Here is a 27,528-nt window from a genome sequence, read left to right as displayed (position 1 = left end):
CCTTACTCACAAGCACCTCCTCTACGAGGGGGGCCGGGATCCATCCCTCCCTGCTGCAGCCTCTCCCAGCCCCTGCCCAGCCCTGGACCTTGCTTGGTCAGTCCTCTGCACACCTGCAGGTTCCCAAAGAGGCTCAAACATGACACCCAAACTGGTGAGTGGCTCTGACATGACTGTGTAATCCCAAACTCTGGCTCCCGCGTAAGAAACTGCTGTCTCCTCTCCCAGCCCATAGGGTCTCCAGGTGGCCTGGACCTGCCACTGCCCGTGGCTACCACCTTGAGGGTGGTGCTGCATGAACAGAAGGGACTGTCTGGCTGCTCAGCCAACCCTGAAACCCACCTACTTCTGCACTTGCTATTTCAACAATAAATTTCCTTATCATTCAGGCTGGTTGTAGCCAAAGTTTCGGTTTCTTGCAACTAAAGGCGGGCTGATTATTTGCCTTCCTTTCCGGAAGGTCTTCATCTTGGTATTCTAAGGGCCATGGTGGCTCATGGGTCACCTCAAGCAGTTGTATGAGTGGGGTTGGGACTAGGGTGGCAAATGCTTAGGCAGAAAATTTAAGACGGCACCAAAAAACTCAGTGTTAAAGATAAATCACATTTAAACCCAATATTTAACGATATTACAACCACTGACAAAAAACATCCACTGTGAGCAAAATACCGAAACTTTAAATAAAGACAGGATTCCTGCCACTGTTTTCTCCCTTTGGGTGAGGCTCCCACATGGCTCAGCCAGGCGCTGCCCTGTTCCTTCCCCTGAGATGGGATTGGAAGGACAGGCCAGCCCAGGATCCTGCATTACGCAAACACCGGAACCTTTTCCCCTCGGTGACTCTGGGTGATGTAAGGCCACAGATGTAAGTCTGAAAAAGGGACCCAAGGGCGTGTCAGGAGCCATTCACAGACACGTTCCTGCAGGTTCCCCTCTGTGCTCAGACCAGCCCTGCCGAGGGGGCAGGTGGGCAGGTGGGCGAGCTAACCCTTCACCTGGATTCTGAGAATAGGACACAGGCTCTGGGGATGAAATGCCTGGTCGAGGGGCAGGGGCCGCACATGTGGCTGGCATGGTCTTCCTTGGCTCCCCCAGAAGAGGATACCGATGAGGCCAGCAGATGGCTGGGAGGCGCTGCCAGGAGGTCCTGGGCAGGAAATGGAAGGAACTCAGAGAAACAGCCCATCCCCCCAGCGCCATGGAAGCTTTGTCTTCTGGGCACCCCGGGAGATCTGCAGGAGAGCCCTCAGAGCCATCCTGCTGAGAGGCCAGGGATTCTCACCGCCCACCTGTGTCCTCCCGTGTAGCTGTAGCAGCCAAGGAGGGCCGTAGATGGGTGTGGTGGGGGCTGGTGGCCCAGGGCCAGGGGACATGTGCATAAGGGGGATGAGGGATGAGGACAGGTGAGGGGTGTGGGTGAAGTGCAGGCGAGGCTGGCACAGGCTATGCCTGGACAGACCCTGCCAGGCCTGGCTCTGATAACCCCCTGGGGCTCCCCACCCCCCGGCCCAGCTCAGGGCACCTCAGAGTCCCTGAGTCCTGGCAGATTCTTCTGGCTGTTCCCATTGTTTTATTCCCGGACATTTGTTGTTTTAATCTGTGTTGAAGCTTTAGTTAGGAACACCAGATAGACTCGGGGTGACAGTCACATTGAAAGAAGACAAGCTCTCCAGTGAAATCACTAATTATCGTGTGTGCAAAGCCAGTCAGCTAAAATCCCAGGCTGGGCCCAGTGCCGCCTCCAGCCTGGTGGCCTCAGTGAACGGAGCTCTCCTGGGGACGGCCACCTGCCCTCTCCCACCTGTCCTCTCCCATGGATGGTTTTCAAACTCCCTCTCATCCAAACCTTGGAATAAGCCCTGTGGAAGGTTATGTTCCAAGTTTCTGCAGATGAGGAAACCAAGGCAGCGGTGAGGGGCAAGGACTCATGTGGGGCGGGGGTGGGTGGAGTGGGGGCCTGGGTGGGACCAAAGACTCATGTGGAATGGGGGTGAGTGGGGTGGGAGGTGTCTCTGCCCAGTGCCCCAGCCTCTGTCTGTCTCTGCTGTGCTGACCACCCTCCCCTGCTCACTTATGCCCTGTTATTTGGCCAGTACACCCTGCCACCCCCTGCCCTCTTGTCTGTTGGCCTGTCTGCACCAGGGTTGACGGTCACATGGAAGGATATTACAGTAGGGTGGCCCGTCTCCCTTCCAGATCACAGGCAGGAACCAAAACAGAGCTGCCCAAGGAGGAGGCAGCTGTCAGAGGAGCCAGGCGCTGCTACGGAGCTGCTGTGGGGGGCAGCCTGGGCACCAGACGATCGCCCTTCAGGGAGCCCCGGAGCTGCCCGCTGGCCTAGCAGCAGATGCAGGGACCAGACACTCAGTCTTCAGCCTTTCGTGTCCTCCCCACCCTCCTCTCCAGAGGAAGCCCCAGAGGAAGTTTTCCACGACTGGCGCTCATCTGCAGTGGGCCCCACATTACCAGGCAGCCCCGCTGGTGATGAAAGGCCTGTGGGTAAGCAATCAGGTATGGTGTCTCACTGATAAAAAAAGTCAAGTTTTGAAATTGAAAATGTCCAGCAAGGGCTGGTGCAGGTAGAGGGGGATCTGGCAATAGTTTTCCAGAGCTTAAAGTCAATTCAGCAGCTTCCAGACTCAGATGAGGATGTTCCTCATGGAGATAGCGGCGTGTAATAGTGGAACACCTGCTGACCACCGTGACTGCATAGACACTACGCCCCCACCCCTTCCTCAGCAAAGGAGCAAGTGGAAGTCAGGGGAGCAGGACAGACTCAGTCAGTGAGCTGGGGCTCCTGGGAAGGTGCTGGAAGGAGCCCAGAAGGTGTCAGGGCTGCCAGGCTGGTGTGACCCCACTTTCCGCTTCTCTAATTTTCTGATGCTTCTGGTGCATGCGGCCTCATCCCTGGGTCCCTCTGCAGCCCTAACTGAGGGCAAGTCCCCAACACCCCGAGCCTCATCCCGGTCCACATCATGGGGACAGTGTCTTTGTTCAGTTTCAGATGAGAATCAGGTGAGCGGCAGACACATGCTACCAGAAGTGTGGCCACTATGTACACTCACAGGGAACGTCCATGGGATGAGGGGCATTTAAATCCCCAGGGAGCCCTCACTCCCCAGCAGTTGGTGTAAGGCCAACTGCCTTCCCATTCTGGGGGAACATTTTACATATTCCTCACTTCACTTTGAAAAAGAAATTCCACGTGTATTAAGGAATAAAATGTGAGACACAAAACGGCTAGTATCAGGAGAGGAGACCAGGTGTCCATGTGGTATTTGTTACAATGAAGGAAACCCAGAAGCCCAGAAGAAATAGATGGACACACTTAGCTACCTGAGCACTCACAGTTGAGCACCAGCCGGGAGGGAAGGGGAGTCTAGAAGAGGTTATGAGAGCACAAGTGACAAAGGACTAGTGGCCCTGCATACAGAATAAAAATGGGCAGAGCATATGAATAGGTACATTCCACAGGAAAAATACAAAAGAGACAATAAACTCCCTCACTTTAAGGGTTTTCCTCAAAAACTTCCCCCTGAAGGGAGTCAGACGTGCCCTCGGGAAGCCACCTGCTGGCCCTCTGGGGCCTCTGCACTGGCCCATGGCTCTGTCCCCTGGCTGCACCTCAGAGGCCTGCCCGGGGACCCCACTCCCCTCATTGTGCCTGCCACACGGGCTGGCCCATCTGTCTGGTGGCCGCTGTGCTCCATCCCTTCCTGTGGCCTGTCACCTGAGCCAGCACGTGCCCTGTCCTGTCTGAGCTCCCCAGCAGGACTCCTGCCATTTGCAACCATGGCACCCTGGCTGACACACAGCCTCCCCCCACGGTCCCCGAGGGGAGGTGGGTTTGTGGCCTCTGCACTGACAGCTTGGCTGGGGGCTGAGCTCTGTGAGCCACGTGAATGGACCAGCCTGCTGCAGTGCCAGGGTGGGCAGGCCCAGGGACCAGCCTGAGAGGGTCGCAGGCCCAGGTTAGAGATCTCCAAGCCCACATGCATCTCTGGTTCTGATAATGGTGTGGGACCAGTATCATCATTCTGGGAGCCTCCCCCCTTGGACCCTGGGACAGCTTTCTGCAAGACGAATGTGGTCCTGCCACGCCCCTCCGCAGGTGCACACCCAGCGGCCCCTACCTGAAACATTGTGCCAGTAAGCTCCCCCCACCTCCCTGTCCTGCCCTCCTGGAGAATGGGGGAGCCATCTGCTCAGACTCCCATGACAGCCCAACTATAGTGCTCATGGCCTCTCCTAGACGCTGGGGGACCCCTTGGCCCTGTGGGGCATGCAGTTTCCGGCCCCTGCACACAGGATGTAAGGCATCTATCAGGATGGCTTTACTGTATGTGCTACTGAGCGAGCAGCTGACAAAATAAATGGCCGTCCTCTCCCACAAAGAAAACCCACCTGTCCTGTGTTTGCCCATTAACTCTCCCTCTCAAACACCACTGTGCCCCCAGGAGCCCTAACAGAGGACGAGGCACCAGGGCAGGTGGGGGTGCCTGGGCTGGGTTCACCTTTCTAGGGCTTCCTGGGTTCCACCTTCGCTCTCCTCATCCCTGTCTGTTCACAGTTGTTCGAGGGCACCCTGGCTTCCTCCATCTGTGACCTTCAACGGCACGGTGCACAGATGTCACTGCCCCCGACCCCTGATTTCACACCCGGGGAGACAGCCACTGAGGGGGCAGCACCACGCCCAGGCCTCTCTGCTCATCCACTGGGTCCGGCTGTCAGGTCTAGGATGAGGGTCGCTGCAGGGTCCAGAGGGGAACGCGACCCCCGAGGGGTCTTTTCTGGTCAGCGAGAGGTGGGAGCCTGCCTGTCCTGGCCTTCCCGCCCACCGGTAGGGACTGGTCCAGCGAGCAGCTCTGAGGCCTCTGGGACAGGAGCTGCGGGGAGAGCCATGCTCCCCAACAGAAGGACCAGCGGTGGGGGTGGAGAGAGCCCCCACTGCCCCCTCCCTGCCTTCCCTGGGCCCCCGTGAGACGAAGGCTGGTGCAAAGGCCTGGAAGCAAGTGCTTGGGTCCCCAGTCCAGCTCCACCTGCTCCGTCCTGTAAGAGGCAGGACCCCGGTTTGGCTGCCCACTCCCAAGGGGTTTACTCCCGTACGTCTGCTTCCGTGGGCACCTGCCAGCGCTGGAGGATGGATGCGGGGAACACAGGCCTGAGGAGCCTGTCCGCAGCCCTCAGCGTCCTCCCATTCCTGGAGACCCAGAATTCTAGAGCAGCCTGAGGTCTCTCACCTTTGGGGCCTCAGATTTGGTGAGGCGGGTGCAATGGGAGGAGCTGGGCAGGTCTGCACCAGGCGGGCTGGGGGCTCCTGGGGCCGGCGGCAGGGGCTTCTCTGGGGAGCGGAGGCAGTGGCACAGACAGGGTGAGATTTCTTTGGTCTTTGGGGCCAGGGTCTGTACTTTCTGCCTGTTGAAGTCGTAATTTACTCCCGGGAAAATTAACATTCGGGATTGTTTGCTGTGACTATGTCCCATGAATCCTAACAGCATGAAGTCTCTGGGTTTCCCTCACAGGGATGGGCTCCCCTCCTGGCTCTGGCCTCAGAGCAGGACCCACAACACGTCTGAGCCTCGGTCTCACTGTGTGTCATGCGGGGAGACAGGCACACCCCAACCTGCTTCCTAACAGCATGTCAATGCCACCAGGAGGGCAGACGTGTTGTTCGGAGCCACCCAGATTGTGCAGTGTGCTCTGGCAACAGGGTGGGCCTCTGACCAGGCAGCGTCCCCGGACAACACACTAGAACCTTCCTGGGGGGAATGCTGCATGCAGGAAACCCCCTTCTGTGGTGTTGCTGAGCCGGGGGCGTCAGTCCTGGTCTGTGGAGCTGAGCCCACAGGTGAACTGACCACAGACCCAGAGACAAGGAGGTGGGATAGATGCCTGTCCCACACACTCTGGCTCACCTCTGTCCCCGTGACAAGCCACCCTCTCTTCTCCGATGCCATGAGGTCTTGTTCCTTCCCGACTCTTATGCATGATGTGCTCCACACAAGACATGTCCACTTACAGTGTCACCAACCAGAGTGGGGCCCTTGTTTGAAACGGCACCACAGCCGAGGTTCACCTCACAACCCAGCCCCTCTGCCCTGGCTGGTTGGCCCCTCAGAACCTTGGGGAGGGGACCCTGGGGCATCAGCCATGTGGCCTAGAGGGTTGGAGAGGACAGCTGCCTGGGTTATTGCCGCTCCCCTCACCTGGACTCAGGTCCCAGGAGCCTACAGCTGCTCAGGGCAGGAAGCGGGGTGGGGGGGGTGTCTGGACGCTGGGGACAGGGGGTGCAGAGCCTTCCTATCTGTACAAGACTGAGCACAGAGTCACAGTGGAAAGTCCAGCAAAGGCACCACGAGGAGACTGAAGGCGGTCAGACTGCTTTTGCCTCCGACCTCGATGGACAGAAGGCCTTTACCCACCTCCCAGCTGCATGGGCACCACAGGCCTTGCTTCTCCCTGGGGGTCTCGGGGCTAGACCTGCGCAACTGGCCCTATAATTGTCAAGGGGAGGAGGTGGGAAGACTCCCAGCCTCAGTGTGTGACCCCGCACATTGTAGTGTTCTTTCAGAGCGGACCCTTGGACTTCAGCGCCCATGGCCATGCCCCGGGGCAGCTGGGGGCCAGACCTCCTGAGGACAGATGTGTGGAAGGAGCCTGGGATTCCTTGCTCTCATCAAGTGCTCGGGAAGATTCTGGAAGTCCAGAAACCCAGCCTGCTCCCTGGAGACACCCTGTCAGAACAGCCACCATTTCCTGCTCCCAAAACACCTCTGCCTGCATAGCTGGGGCACCCTGGGCTGACAACATGGCCTTCCTGGGCTGTGTCCCCCAACAGCTGTCGAGGCGGGCACATGTCAAGGACAACAGCCTGGCAGTCACACTGCCTCCCTGTGAAGGGCCCTCTCCTGGCGTCCCCCATCAGATCTGCACCCTGGGACTGTGTGGCCAATCTCATTGGCCCCATCGGACAGCTTATGAGCGAGGGCACAGAGAGGGGTGGCTGTCCACCTAAGACACACAGCATGTAGGTCATGGGCTAGGCTCCCACCCTGGTGCTCCTGCTCTCCCAGTAGAGCAGAGTTAACTCAGAAGATGACACAGTACAAACAGTGGAATACGATTCAGCCGGAAAAAGGAACAGGGTCCCCGCTCATGCTACGACGCCGTGAACCTGGAACACCTGGTGCTGAGTGTGAGAAGCTGGACATGGGACTGCGTATTGTGTGCTGCTGCTTATGTGCTTATGTGCAATGTCCAGAGGAAGCAAACCCACAGAGACAAGGTGGACGGGCGGGGGTAGGAGGATGGTGGGCTGCCCAGGGGTGTCAGGTGTCTACTGGGGGATGGAAATGTTCTAAAGTTAGCAGCGGTGCTGGCCACACAGCTCGGCTGAAAACCACTGGCTTGTATGTGTTCACTGGGCAAACTGCACACTCAGTGAGTGATCTCCAGAAAGCTGTTTTAAAACCATAGCAGGCGCAGACACACCTTCTGAGTTCAGCACTACCGCCTGCCTGAGGAGAGGGGCGTGGGGAGGGGCTGGGGTGCAGGCCACAGTATAGCCCTGAGGCCCCTGCAGGATGGCCTGGGGTGCAGGAACCCGTTGGGAGGGAAGGCCCCAGCGCAGGCAGCGTGGGGAAGAAAACCCAAAATAATTCTCAGAACCTGAAACTCTGGGAGAAGTGGGGGGTGGTGTGGTCACCACGAATGGGGAACTCCTCGTGCAGGGAAGGAGAAGTTTTATCTCGAGGGGGTTGGGGGAAACTGAGCAGGGGACAGTGGCAGTGCTGGCGGAGGGAAGGATGCCCAGGCAGAAACACTTTGGTTTACAGATGTCGTCTGATCGTGGAGGGAGGACTCCCTGTTCTCCAGGTGGGGAGACCAAGGCTGGGCTGCTGCTGTTTTGGAAGCTATGTGAGCTTCACAGCTCCACCGGCCCCCGCCACAGGCTGCAGGCCCACCGTGTGGGTCCCCTCTGAGCCCTGCCAGTGCTCGTCTGCTCACCGTCCCGAGCTGGGCGGCCCATGCTGTGCTGGGCACCATGCGTGGCGTGGGGGGTTCGGGTACACAGAGTGGAAAGCCATCCTGGTGGTGTTATAATCCAACAGACGTGAGCAAGCCCACCTGATTTTCCATGGATAAAAGGGTTGGGTCACTTGAAGCCACTCCCACTCTGTGGTCAGTGCAGGGGCATTGACCAGTGGGACCAACTTAGCCCTGCTCTGACCGAAGTGACTGGATGGGCACACAGATAGCCACTGTGACCACTGACTGGCTTTGGTGAATGGGGACACCTCTCCACTGTGGGCACATGGGTTAGAGCCCCTGGTAGATGATGGTGGGCTGGTGGAGGATGAGTGTGGGTGCCCGGGGCCTGAGAGGGGGCTTAGCGGCATCACCGGGGCCTGGTGGTCTTGGATGGGAGGTGAGGACAGAAGCGGGAGGTGGCATGGGCACTGTTCCCATGAAGTTCAGGCACAGGAGAGAATGTTCTAGAAGTAAATTAGCAGGAATCCACGATTGTCAGAGAGGCCACGTGGGGAGCAAGATGGAGGGAAACTGGGTGAAGTAGAGTGAGTCAGGGGAGGAGGGTCCCAGGGAAGCTTGCAAATATGACGAAGGGAAATGCTGGTGCCCAGGCCCCAGGAGGAGAGGCCAGCTCCTTGTTTACAAGTTCCCAGGAGGCTGGATCTGTTGTTCTCGGATACTGCTCAGTAGAAACCAGGGAGTAAGACCCTCCAAAGACAAGCCCAGGACCCCAGGTCACTGCTTCCACCACCCTCGCCCTCAGGAGGCCCTTTAGACACAGGCAGTATTACAGCGATGTCTCAGCAGAGGCCAAGGCCAGTGTGTCCTCCCTCATCCTCCATGGCCAGTAAGGACGGCTGCCAGTGGGACAGTTGTGCCATCACCCACTCCACTGACCTTGCGAGGTCGGTGCTAGGTCGATGGGGCCATGGGCACAGAGGCTGCAGAAGACAGCAGAGAAGATATGAAATTGGAGGCCAGACCGTTCTAGTCTGGGAAGGAGCTCGGGGCCAGGACAAGAGCCCCATCCGGGTGGAACAGTAGCCTGCAGAGTGAGGCTTCTGCAGAAGTCTTGCTTTTCCTTCAGAAAAGGGCCAGCTCAGGGTTTGTCCTCTGTACCTTCTCTCTTCCTCTTTCTTCCCGCTCAGAAGACAGATGTGATGCTTGGGAGTGGCGCAGCCACTTTGCAGTCAGGAAGCCCCGAGGAAGAGGATGGTAGAACAGAAAAGCCTGTGTCCCAGATGGTGGCACTGCTGCACTGCCCATGTCACACGTGTTGTGGACAAAGCCAAGCAGCCTGGTCTATACTGCTGTCAGGTTTTCTGCTACCTGCAGCTGTGCATAATCCTACTGGGCACAGGCTTCAGATCCTTTATGGGCAAAGTTGCCAGATTTAGGAAATAAAAACATGGGATGTTCAGTTAAATCTGGATTTCAGATTAACAATGAATAATTTTTAGTATAAATGGGTCCCAGCCAGTGTCTAGGACGTGCTTATACTCAACTGTTTATCTGAAGTTTTCCAAGAACCACAGCTCTGCTCGTGGATGGAGTAATGGGAGCTGAGGGGTTGCATGAGCTATTTGAGGTCTCATTGTGAGGGGGTGCCGGGAGCAGGTGCAGACCACGTCCGCTTTGCTCTGGGGCTGCCCTCATTTTCATCTTGGTCTGGTGTCCCAGCACTTTGTTAAACCTGCCGTAATGGGATGTCCAATAAAGACCTGGAAAAGCCACACAACTCAGGGTCCAGGACAAGAGATGTGCTGAGAGGGAGAGCAAGGGGTGGGATGTTCTACTTGGACATTTTCATCGCATTTGACACAAGTATCAGTCGTCCGCTGATTGCAGGGGTCAGTTGTCCCCCAGGGACAGGGTGTGACTGCCGACCAGGACTTGCAGGCAAGCGGCTTTTGAGGTTGCTTGTGTCTGCCTGCAGCAGTCAGAGGCGCCGTGATGTGACAGATGCGGAGGCCTTGTCCACATGCAGCACAGAGGCGTGGTGAGGCATGGCAGTGCCCGTGATAAGCACTCAAAGAAACACCCAGGTCCCCAGCAGTGGCCTGCAGCCCAGACCGGCCAATGGGGCCAAAGGTTCACTTGAAAGGACTGGATGGACGTCCAGGTTCTTGGGAGCCACATTTCCAAGAGAGGCACTAGCTGAGTCCGGGGAACTCCTTCGCACTCATGTCTCCCCTGGCCCCGGGTGTGCTTAGCACACGCCCAGCACGGGAGCCTGGCATTACAAAGGGAGGATGTCCCGAGGGCTCTACAGTGGGGGCCACAGCACCGACCCCCTCCCCACTGCCTGCACAGACGTGGCTTGCTTTGGCTCGTTCTGAAGGTGAACTCTGGGGCAACTGACCGCATCCCACATCTGCTCCCACGTGGTCTGCAGAGGCTGGGAGAGGGGAGGCCTGCACGCCCCTCCTCATCATCCCCCCAGGCGAAGGCAGCTGGGCTGCCCTAGGCAGAGACCCTGGCAAGAGGGAGATAAGGGTTCCCAGGCCACAGCCACGGCCCGCAGAACACTCACTGGAGAGGTCAGCAGGAGCCTCAGGGCCCAGAATATGTGCTCGTCCTTTGGATGATGTTACTTTTTTTCTTAAGAAAATTATTTTTCTCATGGTAAAAGACACAGCATGGAAAATTGCCCACTTTAATCATTTGGAAATGAACGATTCAGTGGCAGCAAGGGTCCTGATGTCACCGCGTGGCCACTGGCCCTGTCTGGCTCCAGAACATGTTGGTCTCCACAGAAGGGACCCACTTCCCATCTGTGGGTGTCCCCACTTCTGATGGCCTGGGACCAAGACCACATGGCAGGAGGCTTTTGTGCCTGGCTTCTCGTTACCAGCCTCACAGTTCTGGGGTCCATCCTGCCTCGCCTTCCGGAGCCACTCTCTCTGATGCTTCTTGAGGGCACTGTCCCAGGGGGCGATGGCTGCCAGACTTCACACCCTGGTGAGATTACCTCCTGCCGATCCCAGATGGTCGCCGCTCAGCCTGACGCCAGGGTCGCAGCCTGGTCTAGCCACAGAGGTTGTGAGGCTCCTCATCTCACTGATCTCCTGTCTCTTCGGAGGGAACGCTGTGGGTGGTGGGTTGCTGGCCTACAGGGGTCTCCTCAGAAGCAAGACGGGTCCATCTTCCAGGGAAAAGACATGGAGAACCTGCCAGCCCCCCAGGCCCTGACCCTGCAACAGGTATGCAGGCAGGGTCTTCAAAGCCCACGTGCACATGATGAGATTCTCCAGGTATGTGGGCAAGACAGCCTAAGGAATCCATGAGGCTCTCAATTGCCACGCTGTTCTAGTCTGTACGTGTCCTGGATCACCACACCTCTCCTGACTGGAGAGTCACACCTCACACGTCCTCTGCCGGGGGGTTTGATCACAGGCCTTTTTCTCTGGGCATAAAACTCAACAAGGCTCCCTGCCTCCCCACCTACCTCTGCCCGAAACAGTTGTTCCAGACAGGTGAGAAGGTACCAGGTTGGCCTCATTCCTCTTGCTGCTGAGCCAAGAAGCCAGGGGTCAGTGGCCCTTGGGGGCTGTGCCCTTGTGGTCTTTCTATTTATGTCCATTGGGTCCCAGACTCTAAGGTGTTAATTTATAGGAAATTAACAAGTTGCAGACTATTTTTGTTCAGTAGAAAAGGCTGTGCTTTGTTGACTCTGTTGTCATATCTCAGGTGGCATTCTGTTTCATGGGATTTAAAACTGCCCATGTCCTCTCTTGAGCCACGTTCACCATCCTGCTGGTTTCTCATCAAGGAGGGATACACATATTTGACACATGCTTCTATATGTTCATATAAGAGTTGTGTTTTTAAAGTTTTGAAAGGTATACTTTGTGTTTTCCTTCCTGCCTTCCTACTTTTTTCCTCTTCTACCTGTCAACACATCTGTTCATCTACCTACCTACTCATCTACCCATCCATCCATCCACCATCCATCCATCCACCCATCCACCTATCCGTCCACCCATTCATCTACCATCCATCCATCCACCATTTGTTCATCCATCTACCCATCCACCTACCCACCTGTCTACCCACCCCTCCACCATCCATCTATCCATTCATCCCTCCACCATCCATTCATCCATTCACCATCTATCCATCTGTCCACCCACCCATCCATCTACCCCTACATCCACCCATCCATCCACCCATCTATACATCTATCCATCCATCTACCCACTAACCCATCTGTTCATCCATCATCCATGCATTCACCATCAGTCCATCCGCCACTTATCCATTCATCACCCATCCATCCATATACCCACCATCTATTCACCCATCCATCTATCCATCTTTCATCCACCCACTAATCCATCCATCCATCCATCCATCCATCCATCCATCCATCCATTCATCCCAGAATTGGAATTCCAAAGTAAGTCAGTTGGGTCATTTAATAACTTATTTGAATTGGAAGCTGACAGTAGCCTGGGTAGAATGGCCTCCAGTGAAGACCAGTCCTGCCAATTTGGTTTTGTGGTGACTAATTAATGTGCAAATCTTGCAGCTTCAAAGTTTTCATGAAAATAGGTTCCAAGCATGTGTTCAGTATAAAATATACCATAATCTGGACATTTGTGACCTTGAACTGTTTAAACAACGATGTTTAGATGTTGGGAACTGGCACGCTGACACTATTGTCAAGGGTCTTGTGTCGGTCATTGCTTTAGAATTGCGTTCTTGGTACCATGTCTGCCCCAGGCCCCAGTCCTGCCTCCACCACCTTGTTATGTTTTGTACCGAACGGGCTGTAGGCTTGCAGAGCAGAGAGCTCATGGGACAGGAGTGTGCCCTCTGTGTGCCGCTCACTAGTACATGTCTCACATGTGTCTGCATGAGGTTGGGGAGTGGGTGTTAAGACCTACCCTTCTCACAACCCTGTCGCCAGGTTGTGGGATGGAGCTAACCATCACCTTTGCAAATCTCTCTAGTGGCCGTGCGATCACCGTTATCCACCAAAAATAAGCAGCCCAAGGGTCGGGTGCGACGGAGCCGGGTCCTGCTGATTTCTGAGAAATATGACCTTCATGGGGAGTTGGTTTTTTCAAAGAAATTTTAGGGGGTGTGCAGGCAAAAAGAAGGACAAAACCACGGAGACCCTGGACTCTTTTTTGAGAATAGTCACTGGTGTGCTGTGTAGGACAGGTCCCTTCATTACTGAGGGATGCCACGCTGTCTCTGGGCCTCGCCAATTCAGTGGAGATGCTAACATGCCTCCTCTGTGGAAATCACTTCCCTAGGAGCTTGGGACCCAGAACCACTGTGACAATCACTGCCACCATCTATCAGGACGCCCCCTGCCTCAGAGCTCCTGGTAGCCTTTTCCAGCTGCTCCAGTGCCCGGCCCCAGGCCTGCCCACTGTGGCCAGGTCTGCCCCAGGCAGCCTTTCCGGCTCCGCAACAGCGCCACTGTGGTCCCCCCACCCCAGCCTCATCGTGGGGTCGATGGGGTATCCACCCCACAATTTAGTCTCTGACTCCCTCAGCTAGCCATGGCCCCCTCTTCAGTACAGTGGGCTGATATAGGGGGGATGCCACGGGGGCTTGGCTGCAAACAGGCGGGTGCAGAAGCCCTGTAAGCCTCTCTTGCCAGCGTCTCAGAGGCTCCAAGGCACCCCTTACCCCAACCCCTCAGAGCAGGCTTTCCCAGCTGGCCTGGAGCACTCATGCTCCCAAGGTTACACCATCCAACCCCTACACGATGTGGGGGCTTCCGCCAGCTGACCATCCCATCAAAGGTGTCCTGAGACTTGTGGCCTAGGGCACCCAGGCCCACCTGTGTCTTTGGCAGGAGCAGAAGGGTGGCTGCAGGTGGGAGGTGCCAGCATGAGAGCAGCCTTCCTGGCCTCTCTGCTTGCAGCTGGATGTACTCCACAGCCTCACCTGGGGCAACTGCTAGGCCTGTGTCCAGAAAGGATTGGACTAGATTGGCTGAGGCACCTGACCCCATGCTCTGCTTCCTGCCTCGCTTTTCTGACTGGTGCTCATTTCCACAAACCAGAAACCTCCAGGAGCTGCAGCCACCCACAACCTCTAGAAACATCCACGCCATTGCTGGACATTGACTGTATGAAAGGCCTTTATCAACTGGAGCTTGGGAGGGAGTCTCCCCGTAGCTCCACCCTGAAGCCCTGCCTGGGCTCCTGCAGCCTGAGATAGCTCTGCCAGCCGCCTGCCCTCGTGTCACATTATCGTGCAGAGAAAATTGGAAAAGAATATATAGAACATGATACTTTTATATAACAATTTAAAATACGGAAAATCACAGTGTATCTGGGCAGGACACACACAGATAAACACAGGCCCTCCAAGGCTCCAGCCTGGAGGCACTAACTGTCCGTGTGTTCTTGCCCCACGTTACCAAGAAGGATGTGGGGCAGCAGCAGGGATCCAGCAGCTTGGTCCAGCCCCAGGGTGGCTGAGCAGGGTCCTGCCCCTGCAGCCTGGCTGGAGGCAGCTGGTGGCCGGGGCAGCCTCAGGAGGGGGGTGTGGGAGGGCGGGCACAGCTCTGCAATAATTCATGTTTACGGAGGAGGAGGAGTGGTGGGGGGTGGGAAGCTCAGGCTCTGCTGCCAGGTGAAGCTGGCCACACTTGTTCTTGGTGACGGGGCTTTTTTAGTGCGTGTCGATTATTTCATAGTTTACACTAAAGAGGAGCCAAGGAGACAGAGGGATGAGACAAGCAAGGAGTGTGTTGGAGGCCCGGGTGTGGGGAATGGATCAGATCGGTCCCTGCTCTCCCTGGGGGCCACGGCCTTGTAGTAGCCTCCCCGGGGCCAGGGGCCATGAGGAATGTTCCATATTCTGGCGGCCAGAGTAACGGAGAGAGAAACCAGTGCAGTCGGCTCTCATGCTGTGTCTTGCTAAATCTGATCATTTTCACAGGTATCCAAGTTAAAGGTTATTAAGGTATTGTGCACAAAGACTTTCAGATCCCTCCTTGGGGTGGCTCAGGTGGGACTGGGATGCACTGAGGCTCGGAGGGGTGAGAGGTGAGGCTCTGTTCTCCCCAGCCTCCGGCGGAGGACTGGGCCTCAGGACTGTGGGTCCAGCTGTCTCTGGGAGGCCCCGGGGAGGGAGGGAAGCACCTGGCAGTTTCAGTTTCCGACAGGAAGCTGCTGCTCCTATCTCACTCGCCCCAGCTGCAGCCTCGGCCCGAAGCTCTGGGTGGCAGCCCCGCCCGGAGAGCCCCCAGGTGGGGACAGCCCCTCTGGCTGAGACAAGGAAGCCTGGCTGAGGGGCCACGGCTGAGCAGAGCCCCTCGAGGCCTCCGGGCCTCCCAGCCCTTGGGAGTGTGATGCTCCGTGTGGGGAGGGGGGCATGAAGGCAGGAGGGGCTCTGATTTGCATTGCTCATCACCTGTCTGTCACCTGCTTTTAGGACTTGAGGTCCCAACCTTGATGTAGAGAATGTTGTGGTGGTAGAGGAGCAGGGACCTAACCCTAACCCTGTGGGACATCACAACGGTGCCCTCCATGGAGGGCCCTGGGAAGTCCGTGGCACAGACCAGGGGCCCCTGAAGGCAGGCCTTGTGACAGGTGGCCGTGCAGTATGCAGTGGTGAGGAGGCTCCGCGACTGACTCTGAGCTGCATGGCCAGGTGGGGACGTGGGGCTGGGGTCTTGAGATCTTGTCTCTTAGGAAGGGAGCCCTACTGTTAGGAGAGCCCTGCACCCAGCCCTGGGGCGGAGGGGCCCATCTCTGAGGAAGCCCCAAATCTGGCACAGGGTGTTCAGGGCTGAATCCAGCTGGCCCCCCCAGGATGAGATCCGAGGCTGATGCAGCTGGCAGCAAAGAGCATGGCCAGGGGGACCATGGGCAGAGGTCCCTCCTGCCCCTCCCACTGGCCTTCCTCTCACTCTGCTCCCCCTCATAGGGTCTGTGAGGTCGGGGCTTTCCACAACACTCAAAATGCACCCCAACTTGGGAGGGAAGGAGGAAGCTCTGGGAGCCACAGGGTGGGGTAAGTTCTGCAGTTCCTTCTCCACTGGACGCTCTCAGCTGCCCCGAGTGGCCTGTGAGCGGAGGGCCTGCAGGGGCCACGGGCAAGCTCCTAGGGGCAGTGAGTGTGGGGCCCTAGAGGGCCTGGGGGTCTGGGGCCAGAGGTGGGCGCTGTGCTGGAGCTGTCCCTCACCATCCCTCTCTGGGAGCTGGCTGTTGTCCCTGCATCACAGATGGAGACAGGCCTGCGGGGTTACGGGGTTGCCACCAGCCCTCCCAGCTCGGCCATGATCTGGTCCAATGTTGCCTCACAGCTGAGAGACAGAGGCAGGGAGGCCATGCAGAGCAGAGCACAGACCCCAACCCTGGCTGCATCCTCAGCTCAGCCTCCTCTGAACAGCTCTGTCCCCTCCTGGGCCGCCTCACCCCCTACCATCTGACTCTCATTAGGAGGTCTGTGGGGCTCTGCGGGCCCCGGGGGATGGTCACCAGTACCACGAGGACTGGACCCTGGCCGAGGGTGCCACACACAAGGCCACATCATCAGGCCAGGGATGGGAGATGGCCCTGGCTTCAAGGGCGGTGCTGGGGCTGCCTCCCCACCGTTGGCCCCATGTGTCAGACCTGCAGGCCCAGCTGTACCTTTGTCCAGCATCCCCTCCAGGTGCAAGTCCCCATGGGCATGTGGCCCACACTGCTTCCTCTCAGAAAGGGACCCCTCACCACACCCACCCCTCCGAGAGCCACACCAGAGGGCCTCACCCTTCCCGAGCCTTCAGCTGCAGGGAGTGGCACTCAAAACCACTGGGGACAAGCCAGTGGGCAGTGATAAACCTGGGGCTGCTGCGGCGGCCAGCAGAGGGGGCTTGGCTGGAGGGGCCCAGGGCCGGGCAGGCACTCCACCAGCAAAGTTTTCATGTCTGGAGTGGTGGACGCAACAGGGATCCATTTTCTGAGGGCCCACCTCGGGGAGGGCACTCGCCGGACAGGGAGGCCATCAGCCCTGCAAGGTCATGCTGTGTGACCTTGGGCAGGTTTCCTGGCCTCTCTGATTTGTGTCCTCATCTTACAATCAGGCTTATGACGCCTTGAAGGGCAACTGGGGGGAAGTGCACCCAAGCCCAGGGAGGAGTCTGCAGTGGATTTCCCGGTCCTGCCTCAACTACCTTGTCCCTTCCTGCAGCCCAAGGAACAGCGGGACCGGCACCCGTGCCCCTGTTGTCAGGGCGATGCCCCAGCACCAACGTCCTGGGGAAAGTGTCAGTCCTCCTGGGAGACAGACCTCCTGGCGCACAACCCTCCCCTCACAGGAGGATTGCAGAGCCCCCAGCAGTGCCACCCAGGCCCTCCCTCCAACAACAGAGTGCTGCACCTGATTCCTCCTGACCCATCAGCTCTGCAGCTCGGGAGAGTCAGTCCGCCTCTGACCAGGGCTCTGGGACCTGCGGCCAGTGGGCACCAGGACAAGAGGGCAGGACAGAGGGAGCTGTTGCTCCCCTGCTCTGGTCCCTGCTGTCTGGCACTGTCTTCAGGCTGCGAGGGATCGGACCTGCAGAGCCCCCAGGGGCACCTTCCAGCTGGAAGACATGCCCAGGTCACCACGTCCTGGTCCCCATTGCCTGGGAGGAAGCTGGGTTCCATGCGGACACGCTCTCAGGAGGCTCTGTTGCTAGCCCCACCTGGCCCCATGTCTGACTCTAGGTTCTGAGTGGGTCTCCACACCTGTAGGGATCCATCTAGCCGGGTTGGGGGCTGGAGGAAGACACAGCCCAAGGGGGTTCAGGTGGGCCTCAGAAGCCCTCCACAGCCTCAGCCAAAGCAGCCCTCTCTGTGGACGAGGCCTCAGGCTGACCTCTGGTTCAGATCCCCCTCTGGCCATGATGGCAGGGGGAAGGGGAGAGTCTCACCCAGAGTCACTTGGTGGTGCCAAGTGACCTGTCCAGATCCCACCATCTTCAGGAGGGCCAGATCCCCCCAGTAACTGGCCACAGGGCTCCCCACTGCAAGTATGGGTGCCCTCCAGGTGCATCTCTGAACACTTCCCCCTGGGGGCTGAAAGGTCAGCCCCCAGGTCTAGCTCTGGGCTCTGACCCTTCTGCTGCATGACTCCAGCAAGTCACCCTCCATTCTTTGTCTGACAGTGGCCGTCACGACAGATTCAGAACCTGGAGAGCAATGCAGGTGTCCCACATGGTCCCTGCCGTGGCATCAGCAGGCACTGTTGTGTGTGTGGTGGTCAACTCTCCTCTGGGTACTGGCTGCATTCACTCACATCAAGTGCTGAGCACCCTGAGAGCCAGCACTGCTATGGGCATTGGGGGTCGGTGAGCAGACCGCGGAGCCAGCACACCAGTGCGATCGGGAGAGAGATGATAGATAAATACGGAGACCCAGGAAATGCCTGGTTTGTTGGCTGGAATAAGTGGAAGGGGGAAAATGCAGCTGAAAAGAGGAGGTTGGAAGGGAGCAGGGCAGATGCCTGAGGGAAAGGGTCTCAAGGAGGGAACGGCATGTGCTAAGGCCCGGGGGCTGGAAGGACAAGACTGAGGGGGGGAAGCCAGGCAGAGAGGGCAGGCATGCAGGTGCGATATGATCCAGCTGAATATTTCATAGGCTCACTCTTGCACATGACAAAGACAGAAGACGAGACCAAAAAATGACTAATGACAACGCAGCTCAGCAAAGTGCCACGAGAAGCATCCCCACTGGTGCCCACCTCCATCCTGGGCAGCCATCTGAGGGTCACCCCAGGCGCAGTTTCCTGCCGCAGCTGTGCCAGTGGGACATGCATGCGGTGTTCTAATGACAAGAGTTTCACCAGTACCCACTGCAGCCTGACCTCCGGCTCTGTAACAAGTGATATGAAAGACATGGAGTCCAGGGGCACCTCTGCCAGCCTGGCGCTCCCTCGGAGGGTGGGTGGAACTCCCGGGGAGCTCCTTGCTCCCCAGGAGCTACCCCCGCCATCCTCTCCCCTCCCTTGGCTAACAGCTACTGAGGCCTCATCCAGAGCAGTTGTCTCTGGGAAGGAGCACTGGACGAAGAGTCCTGGCTTAGCTGTAGCCAGCTCTGGCCTCTCCCGGGGCCACTCCTCTGGCTGCGCCTACCCTGCTCAACCATAGTCACGGAAGTGAAAGTGGGTGAGAAAGCCCCACGTGGCCCGGTGCTGAGCCAAGTTAACATGGGGGCGTCTCTTTTCACTCAAGATACCTTGAGAAGTGAAAGCCTTCTTTGCCTCCTGCAGCTGCCCCTGGGGCTGCTTCCTCCAGAAAGCCATCCTGGATCTCACCCACCCTGCAGCTCCAGCTTCTTGGGCTCAAATTCAGGGTTCGATGGGTGGGGTGGCTGGTGAGCATCCTCCTGTGGGCCAGGCCCAGGAAGCTGATGGCGTGGTGATGGCATGGGAAAGGGACAGGCATGTTCCAGCAGAAAGTGCTGGCCCTGGGGAAAGGGCTCGACAATTCCCCGCAGGATGAAGGGAGCCCTGCTTTCCCCAGGGAAGCAGAGTCCGACTTCCTGTTTGTCAGGACATGAGCCTCGGGGGTTGGGGGGTTTGGCACCTGAAATCAAGCTTCTTGACTGAGGCCAGAGCTCCTGTTGGTCCAGAGCTGTGTGTCCTGCTCCTGTCTGCCCTGGGGGAGCTCTGTGCCCTGGGGGACCATCCGGGGACCTCGGGGGATGCTGGGGGCTTCCAACAAACCCACTCCTGTCCCTGTCCTGGGCTATCCCAGCACCACCCCCCCTTCACACCTCAGGCAGGTCAGCCTCCAGACCTGTTTAACCTTTGACCTTTACAAATAGTTACTCATCAAACTGCCCCCCTCCAGCCACCGCCCCCCCCATCCCTGCCAGGGTGCTGCTAGATTCCTGCCAGGACCAGCTCATCTGGCAGTGGCTCTTTTCTCCCCCTGCTTCCATCTGCAGGGGTTCCATGCACCTCTGCTCTTGCCTGCTGTGTGCCCCTGGGAACCTTGGGATCCTTCTCTGTGGCATGTGGGCTTGGCACCATCCTGACCTAGGAGCCCCCAGCACCGTGTCTAAGAGGGGAGCAGGAGGTAGGGGTGAGGTCTGTCACCTCGGGTCTGGGTGGGGCCTGAGTGAAGGGGAAGTGCACGCAGAGGTGGGAGGTGGGAACAGAGCAGGGACGGGAGGGCCATCCCTCACATGGCGACGGCACACACAAACTCCAACAACAAACTCGCTAACTAACAATACTTTGTACACAGACGCGGGTGGATGGTCAGGGACCATGTCACAGGTCAGGTGGTCACGGGGTGGTGGGCAGAGAGGGGCTTTATGCGCTCCAACCCCAGAGGCCCTGGACCTTTGCTGTACGAATATACCAGTGTCTTGCCAGTCCCTACAAGCATGGCCCAGGGCCGTGGCTGAGTGGATGAGGGTGGGGGCATCGGGGCAGGGATGGCCTTGCCCTCTGGAGGTCCTGGGCCTCCCTGGCTGCTGGCAGCCACGTGCCCATGCCCTGACCATGGGCCATGACAGTGCTTCTGGGCACTGTCCCCCAAGCCTGATGCGTTGATGCATATGGGACAGCTGGAGATCTTCTCACCTGGATTGGGGGGGGGGGCCCAAATCCAATGGTAAGTGTCCCTATAGGAAGGGGAGAGGACACAGAGACACAGAGGAGAAGATGTGTGTAGACAGGGGCAGAGACTGGAGGGATGTGGCCACAGCAGGAGTCCCGGGAGCCCCCTCTGGGGCTCACACCTTGATTGTGGACCTCCGCCTCCAGAACTGGGAGGGAATAGAGTTCTTTCCTAAGCCACCTGGTGTCTGGTAATTGTCACAGAGGTCCCAGGAAGTCAATATGGCGGGAAAGGCCTGCCTGGCTGAGAATATGCCAGAGAAGAGCCTGGGGTCCAGCAAAGCGGGAGGAGGCTGGTGAGGATGGCGCTGGAAGTGCGCTGGGGTGGACAAGCCACTTGGTGACTGTGGTGGCCCAAGGCTGGGCTCCTCCAGAGTCAGGATGGGACCTTCTGTGGGATATCGCCCACACCTACCAACGCCCTAGCCTGCATTTACTCGGACTTTTCCAGGGATGGGATGCTCATTATGCCCCTGGTCACATGTCAGCTGCAGTCTGGACCCCACCTTGTCCCTCTCTGGCGGCACCAAACAGCTCTGACTCAGTTTCTCCCCTAGGGTGATCATGGTAGTCTGCCTCCAGCCTCCTCTGCTTCAGGCTACATTGGAGGGCTTCCAGTACTTCTGTCCTGACCCCTTCCCAGGTATCCTGGCTCCCCTCCCCCTGTCCTGCGGGGGGGGGGGCACAGCAGCCTGATTGTCAATGTCCTCATCTGCAAAATGGGAACAAGTGTCTGCACAGCTCCTGGTGCATACAATAGGCGCCTAATCAATCCTCTGAAGGGAGTAATCACTCCTCTGAAGGGAGCCACTCCTTCTCACTCTGCAGTCAAGCCCCCACTCCCTCCCCGAGCGGGTCCACCAGGCACGGGGTCCTGAGCAATCCTGGACCTCTGCCACAAACAGGGCTGGTGAGTCCCCAGGTCCCCAACGAGGCTGCTCAGGGCTTGCCCAGTGCTCTGCGGCACTCCGATGGCCAGAGTGGCAAGGTTGTGTGCCCTGTCCCCAGTGCCCACATCTTACCAGGCAGGAGGGCAGCCAGAGTGGCGTTCAGAGACACTTGCCCTCAGACAGAAAGGTTGCATACCCCCCTTCAAAGACGTCACTTTCCATTGTCCTGTTCATAGTTCAGAGCTATTTTACATGTTTTGGGGTCTCAAAGGTTTTCATGGACTCTTGGGGTGCCTGTGGGCCCCAGAAACTGCAAGGTAGAGCCGTGCTTCCCACAGGCCTGTCCTGGCCCCCAAGACCCCAGACCTCCCAAGGCTCCCCCAGCTGGGCCCCATCCCCTGCTTCCTTCGGTGGTGCCTTCCTTCGGGCAGCCTTGGGGCAGGATGGCTGCCAGCGTGAAGACAGGGTGTAAGAGCATCTCAGGACTCTTGTGCCCACAGAAGTCCCCAGTCTGGCACACCAGCCCAAAACCCACTGCTCTGTGGGCCCCCCAAGCAAGCGCCGACCCAGGGCCAATCGATCAGTGGCTGGGATTCTGCACCAGAGGTCCACCCAATCTGCTCTGGGTGCCTGAAGACCAGCCGACGCCATGGGGACCTTGTGAGCACAGCCGTGTTCACTGACACCTCCTGGCCTCAGATTCCTCCCATGGGCTAACCCCCCACCCCATCCAAATAAAATAGCAACCAGCAACTCTCATGCACGACATCCCCCCATCTGCCCTTTCCTCCTCAGTCTTTGAGAAGCAGTTCCTACACTCCATCAGGGAGTGAGAGGACAGGATGTGACATGCGAGGAAACTGAGGCCTAGGTGAGGAAGGGTTGGCCCGAGGGCACAGTGGTGGGTAGCAGAACCAGGCTGCTAGTTCCAGGACAGCGGGGGCTGCCCCAGAAAGGGAGGGGGCTGTGGTACCCACCAGGAGCTTGATGGGACCAGAGCCTCTGGCCAGCCCGAGGGGTGGGGGACTGCGCCCCAGGCCAGCGACCTGGTACCTCCCTGGAGGTATCTGAATCACCCACACTTAGTAGAAGTCAATGGCACATCCATTGTTGTGTGTCAGGGCGGCCTTGTGTCCACCTGGCATGCTAGTCTGGATGTACCAGGTGACTGATGGAGCCAGTGTCAGGGGCTGGCCCTGGGGCCCCTGGACAGCAGCAGGTGACAGACACCCCTGGGTCGGCCTGCTGGACATGAGTGTCAGGGGTCCACTTGGATTCTGGGTGTGGCTACAGCAGTGGGATTTGGGGCTGTGAGCTCTGGAAGATTCCAAAGGCTCCTCTGCACATGGCCACAGGGTGTGGGCTGGGGAGAGCGGCCGCCTGCTTGCAGCTATGCCGGCCTCCCAGGTCTTGGGGTGACATCCTACAAGGCCTGCAGGGACGAGGGGGAGTCAGGGCGGCCTCCTCCAGAGTCAGCAGCCCATGGGGAGGGGGAATAGCCTGGGTCCTCCCTGCCCCCCACCTCCCTCTGACACGGCTCCAAAGGGCAAGAGTCTTGGCAGAGATTGCTCATCGATGGGTACTGGGGTTGAGTCCCAGACCATAACTTGATCCTGGGACCCTGGGCCAGCACTCCTTCCCTGTGGCCTCAGTGTCTTCATCTAAACCTTAAGTCCTGCTGTCCTCCTAGGAGGAGGGCTCTGGGCACCCACCACCTTCCTCACCGACTCCTGGGACCCTGCCCACGCAGAAGACAGCCCACTCCCTCCTAGGTGGGACTGAGCAGGCCCACCTCCAGCATCTGCCTCGGGGTGGGGCAGCCACACCCAGCCTGGCACCTGCCAGGTCATCCTGGGGCCACCTGTCCCAGCTGTGCAGGACTGAGCCCTGGGGGAGGCTGTGTTGGTGTTTGAGGTGAGTCAACACGGCTGACTCGTGCTGTCAACAGAGCCGGGCAGGCAGCAGCTTGGAGATGTCACACTCTGGCCACCTGCTCCAGCTGCCCCCCCGCCCCTCCCACCCCTGTCATCCCCTTACCTGGGCCGCCTTTTCTGGGACCCCGGGGCACTGAGCCGCTGGTGGATGCCGGGAGCCTGCTGTCCAGCAAGGGGGATGCCCGGGACATGGGTCCAGAGGTGGGTCTGGGAGACAGTCCTGGTGCCGGGCGAGTGGTGGGCAGCCTTCTGGGGGCCGACACGAGGCCAGCGCCCCAGAACTGCTGGAGTGTCTTTCCCGACCGCGTGGGGAACGGATGGGAGGCCACAGCCAGCCTGGCTTTCTCACAGCGGAGGCCTCTGGCCCCAGACAGCTCCGGGCCTTCTCGCGCTGCCCGCCAGCCTGGGGAAGGGGCGGGCGGCCGCAGGGGCTCATGTGATGCAGGGCGGGCCTGGGGAGGCGCCGGTGGGGGAGGTCTCCCCGCAGCCAGCAGGCGAGGCAGCCAGCTGTGTCACCGTGATAGTACGGCCGGGGCCGGGGAAGCAGCCTGCAGCTGTGCCCACCGCTTCCTCAGCAGGAACCATCTGGGCCCGGCCCTGCCTGGCCTTCCCTCACGGTCATTCCGGTCTGACTTTCCAACAACTTCCTCCTCCCGCCAGCCTGGTGACACCCCACCCACCTGCAGCCTGGATGGCCTGAATCGCCGGGCATGTTTCCTCGACCAGGGCTGGGGGACAGTGTTCATGCCGATGGAGCCCCCGACCCAACATGCCCCCCCACCCCGAAGCTCGCACCCAGCCCTACCTGCAGCCTGGGGTGCTTTAACCCCTCCACCCTCCCTTGCGCTCAGGTAGACTCTCCCCAGAGCCCACCTTTCTGGGGCCACTTCTGTGAGCATTGCCCTGCCCTGGAGTCAGGCTTGGGGGTGCGCCCTGACCAGCACCTACCCCTGGCCCCTTGGGATCTCCCTAGGCTGCCCGGGGCCTCCTGGCCCCCACCCACCCTGGAAGGACCACTGTCGGCCAGGCAAAGACACCCCTCTCTGTGCTTGGCTTCCTGGCTTGGGGCTCCTTGGAGACCCTTCCCCACTTCCCAATGGGTGCCTTGGGAGAAGAGTGACCAGTGTGGTTGGGATCTGCTGAGGGAAATGGAGTTGATCCCCCTGCCCGAGGGATTCCAGAAACCATGTCAGAGCCTCTGTGTCCCGGAGTACCCTCCCCACTGAGCACTCAGCAAAGGCAGTGCCAAGTACCTCGTAGATACTGAGAAGGGCACATATGGAAGGCAAGAGAGCAAGGGGCTTCTGGGGAGACAGCGGGCCCCACATCCACAACGGCGGGCTCAGAGGCCTTAAGGAGGCTGGAGGCATGGCCTGCAGGCCCGGAGCTGGCACACAGGATTCTGTGCTATTTTGATTTGATTGCATTAACTTTCTCAGGAATGTGTGCACGTGGTGAGTACTTGAAGGAGCGCAGAAGAGATAGAGCACCGAGGGAGACCGTCCCCACCGCCTTGTCACGGTGGCTTCTGTGGGGGTCCTTCTGAAGTTGGCACAGGGACAAGACCCTGCTTGTTCCTGGAAGGGGCTTCAATGTGCATGCCCTCCCCAGCCTGCCCCCTGCCCCCAGAGGTCAGGTGGAAGGGAGGGTCCTGTGAGCCAGAGGCTGGTCCCTATGCCTCAACTTGGTCCTCACAGCCCCTCCTCCCTGCCCACCTGTGCTCTCAGGGCAGGACTGATGGTCCAAGGGCCAAGCTGGCTGCCTCTCCTTGGTGTGCAGCAGGGTGGGCAGGTCCCCTGGGTCCTGGACTGTCTGCAGGGGACAGCCCTTCATGTGGCCTGGCCCACGGTCAGCATGCGTGTTAGCGCCTTGTCCTTGCTGCTGCTTTCTAGGCTGTTCATGGTGAGGCCCCTCAGTGCCACCAGGGAGAAAAACTTGGGGGCACAGACGCTTGTGGAAGCTGCAGGTCAGCACCCGGGTGGGGCAGCCCCCACCCCCAGGCCGGGCAGATGTTCAAGGCTCACACCTGCAGGGAGCACCCCCCACAGATGGGACACTTCCACTTTCGGGAAGAGGCCTCCTGTCTGGCCTGCTTTTCTACTCAGCAGGGCCCATGGGGGATTGGCTGGAAGGAGTAGAGAATTGCCCCTGAGAGGGGAGTGGGGATGGCCCTGACCCTTGGTGACCACCTTGGGGGCACCTGCCCACTCCCTGCCTGCCCCTCCCTGGCCAGGCAGTTGGTGCTTGTGGGGAAGCAGACGTTGGCTGTGGCTTTCAGAGCTGGGAGATAAGGAGCCAAGGAGGAAGTGGCTGCAGCAGGAGGGGGTGCAGGAGGGAGGGGGTAGGGTGCCATGCCTGCCCATGCTGGCCCGGTGCTGTTCCCTCCAGAGACCACTGCTGTCTGACCTGTCCTCCTCTTGCCCTCCCTTACAAACACCTATGGGGCCATGTGGGCATTATACAGCTGTCCTGTGTCCTGAGAACCTAGGGGAGACAGACATTCAATCAATAAGCTCTCAATAGATGTGGCCTATGGGACAGTCAGGGAGGTGATTGGGAAGCTATGTCTGAGGGGTCAATTAGGAGCTCCCCCTGGGTATGTTGGGGGAGAGAATTCCATGTAGAGGGGCGCCAAGGGTGTCTTTCTCCCTGGCTTTCAGAATCTGCAGATGGCCAGAGAGCTAAAGGGAGGCCAATGGGAGACTGTGAGAGAGATGAGACCGTATAGAGGTGGACAGGGAAGCCTGATAGTCTGAGTGTCTTATTTCTGCCTCCTCTTCTAGCATATAGGAGCCTACATGACTGCTGGGTGGGTGGATGGATGGGTGGATGGATGGATGGATGGATGAATAGATGATGGATGGATGACAGATGGCTGAATGGATAGATGGATGAGTGGATGGAGGGATGGGTAGATGGATAGATGCGTGGATGGATGGGTGGGTAGATGAATGGATGGATGAGTGATAGATGGGTGAGTGGATGGATGGGTGGATGGGTGGATGGATAGGTGGTTGGATGGATGGATATGTGAATGGATGGAGGGTGGGTGGATGGGTGGATGGTTAGGTGGTTGGATGGATAGATGGATGAGTAGATGGATGGATAGGTGGGTGGGTGGATGAATGGATGGATGATGGATGGATGGATGGATGGGTGGATGGATGGATGGACGGGCGGATAAGTGGATGTTTGAGTGGATGGGTAGATGAATGGATAGGTGGATGGATGAGTGGATGGATGGGTGGGTGGGTGGGTGAGTGGATGAGTGAGTGTTTGAGTGGATGGGTGGATGGATGGGTGGATCAGTGGAAACACAATTCTATACAAATCTCATGCCAGCCTGCTTTACAGAGGAGGGACCAGGCCCACAAAGAAAGGTCCGCAGTCACAAAGTCCCCAAAAGAGATACAAGTCACAAGAGGATAGAAGCCCCAGAATAGGTGAGATGGGGGTGTGAGCAGCTCCAACCAAGCTGGGTCTGCACTCTCTAGCCCAGAGTTGAGAAGACTGTCAACCTCTGCTTTCAGGTCTTGGGTGAGATGTGGCCAAATGGTGGTAGACAACAGGGATGGGACAGCAAAAATCCTGCCCCCATGTGCTTACTCAGGGCAGAACAGATGAGGCTGGCCCGAGAGTAAATGCCCCGCCCACCACCGCCCAGCTCAGGGTGCCCCTGAGTAAACCCAGAGCCCCAGGGAAGGAACCATGTGCTTGGCTGGGCATATACGTGGAAACTCTGCACTTACGGGCAGGGCTCCAGGGATCTCCGGCTGCAGTTAGTTATGGCACACCTCCTGGCGGCGGGGGGCAGCTCTGCTGGAGCCCGCCCTGGAAACGGCCCAGGAGAAGGCTGATCCTAAACCACCAGTCTCAGCCCTCCTGGGGCTGGCCCCTTTAGTGGTGAAACCCATGGGCCTTTTCTCAAAATGTTTTCAAGAACTCAAATGCTCTCATAGAATACAAAGGAAACCAATTATATTCAAATATAGTTGCCAAAATGTTAAAAAAAAAAACAACCTTCTAATACATGTGCTTCTTTATTCAAGCATGAGTTTGAAGTTGTGATGAGCGTTAACTGCACTGTGAAATGTGATAGGACATGT

The 27,528-nt window shown here is 58.3% G+C and overlaps 1 protein-coding gene across 3 annotated transcripts in view; it reads right to left on the bottom strand.

Annotated features, from left to right (window-relative positions):
* The window catches only part of CBFA2T3 (CBFA2/RUNX1 partner transcriptional co-repressor 3), an 89,648-nt gene extending 65,636 nt beyond the window's left edge, over positions 1-24,012 (bottom strand). For all 3 annotated transcript variants that reach the window (XM_041770924.1, XM_041770926.1, XM_041770925.1), the window contains exon 1: positions 23,526-24,012. In XM_041770924.1, coding sequence (XP_041626858.1) covers positions 23,526-23,613 — 88 coding nt within the window. In that variant the 5' untranslated portion in view covers positions 23,614-24,012. The remainder of the gene's footprint in view (positions 1-23,525) is intronic.
* Between the last annotated feature and the right edge of the window lie 3,516 nt (positions 24,013-27,528).

Source organism: Vulpes lagopus, chromosome 10 (assembly GCF_018345385.1).
Source record: "Vulpes lagopus strain Blue_001 chromosome 10, ASM1834538v1, whole genome shotgun sequence".
NCBI lineage: Eukaryota > Metazoa > Chordata > Mammalia > Carnivora > Canidae > Vulpes > Vulpes lagopus.
Note: the sequence above shows the minus strand (reverse complement) of the source record. Positions and strands in the feature narration are given on the sequence as shown.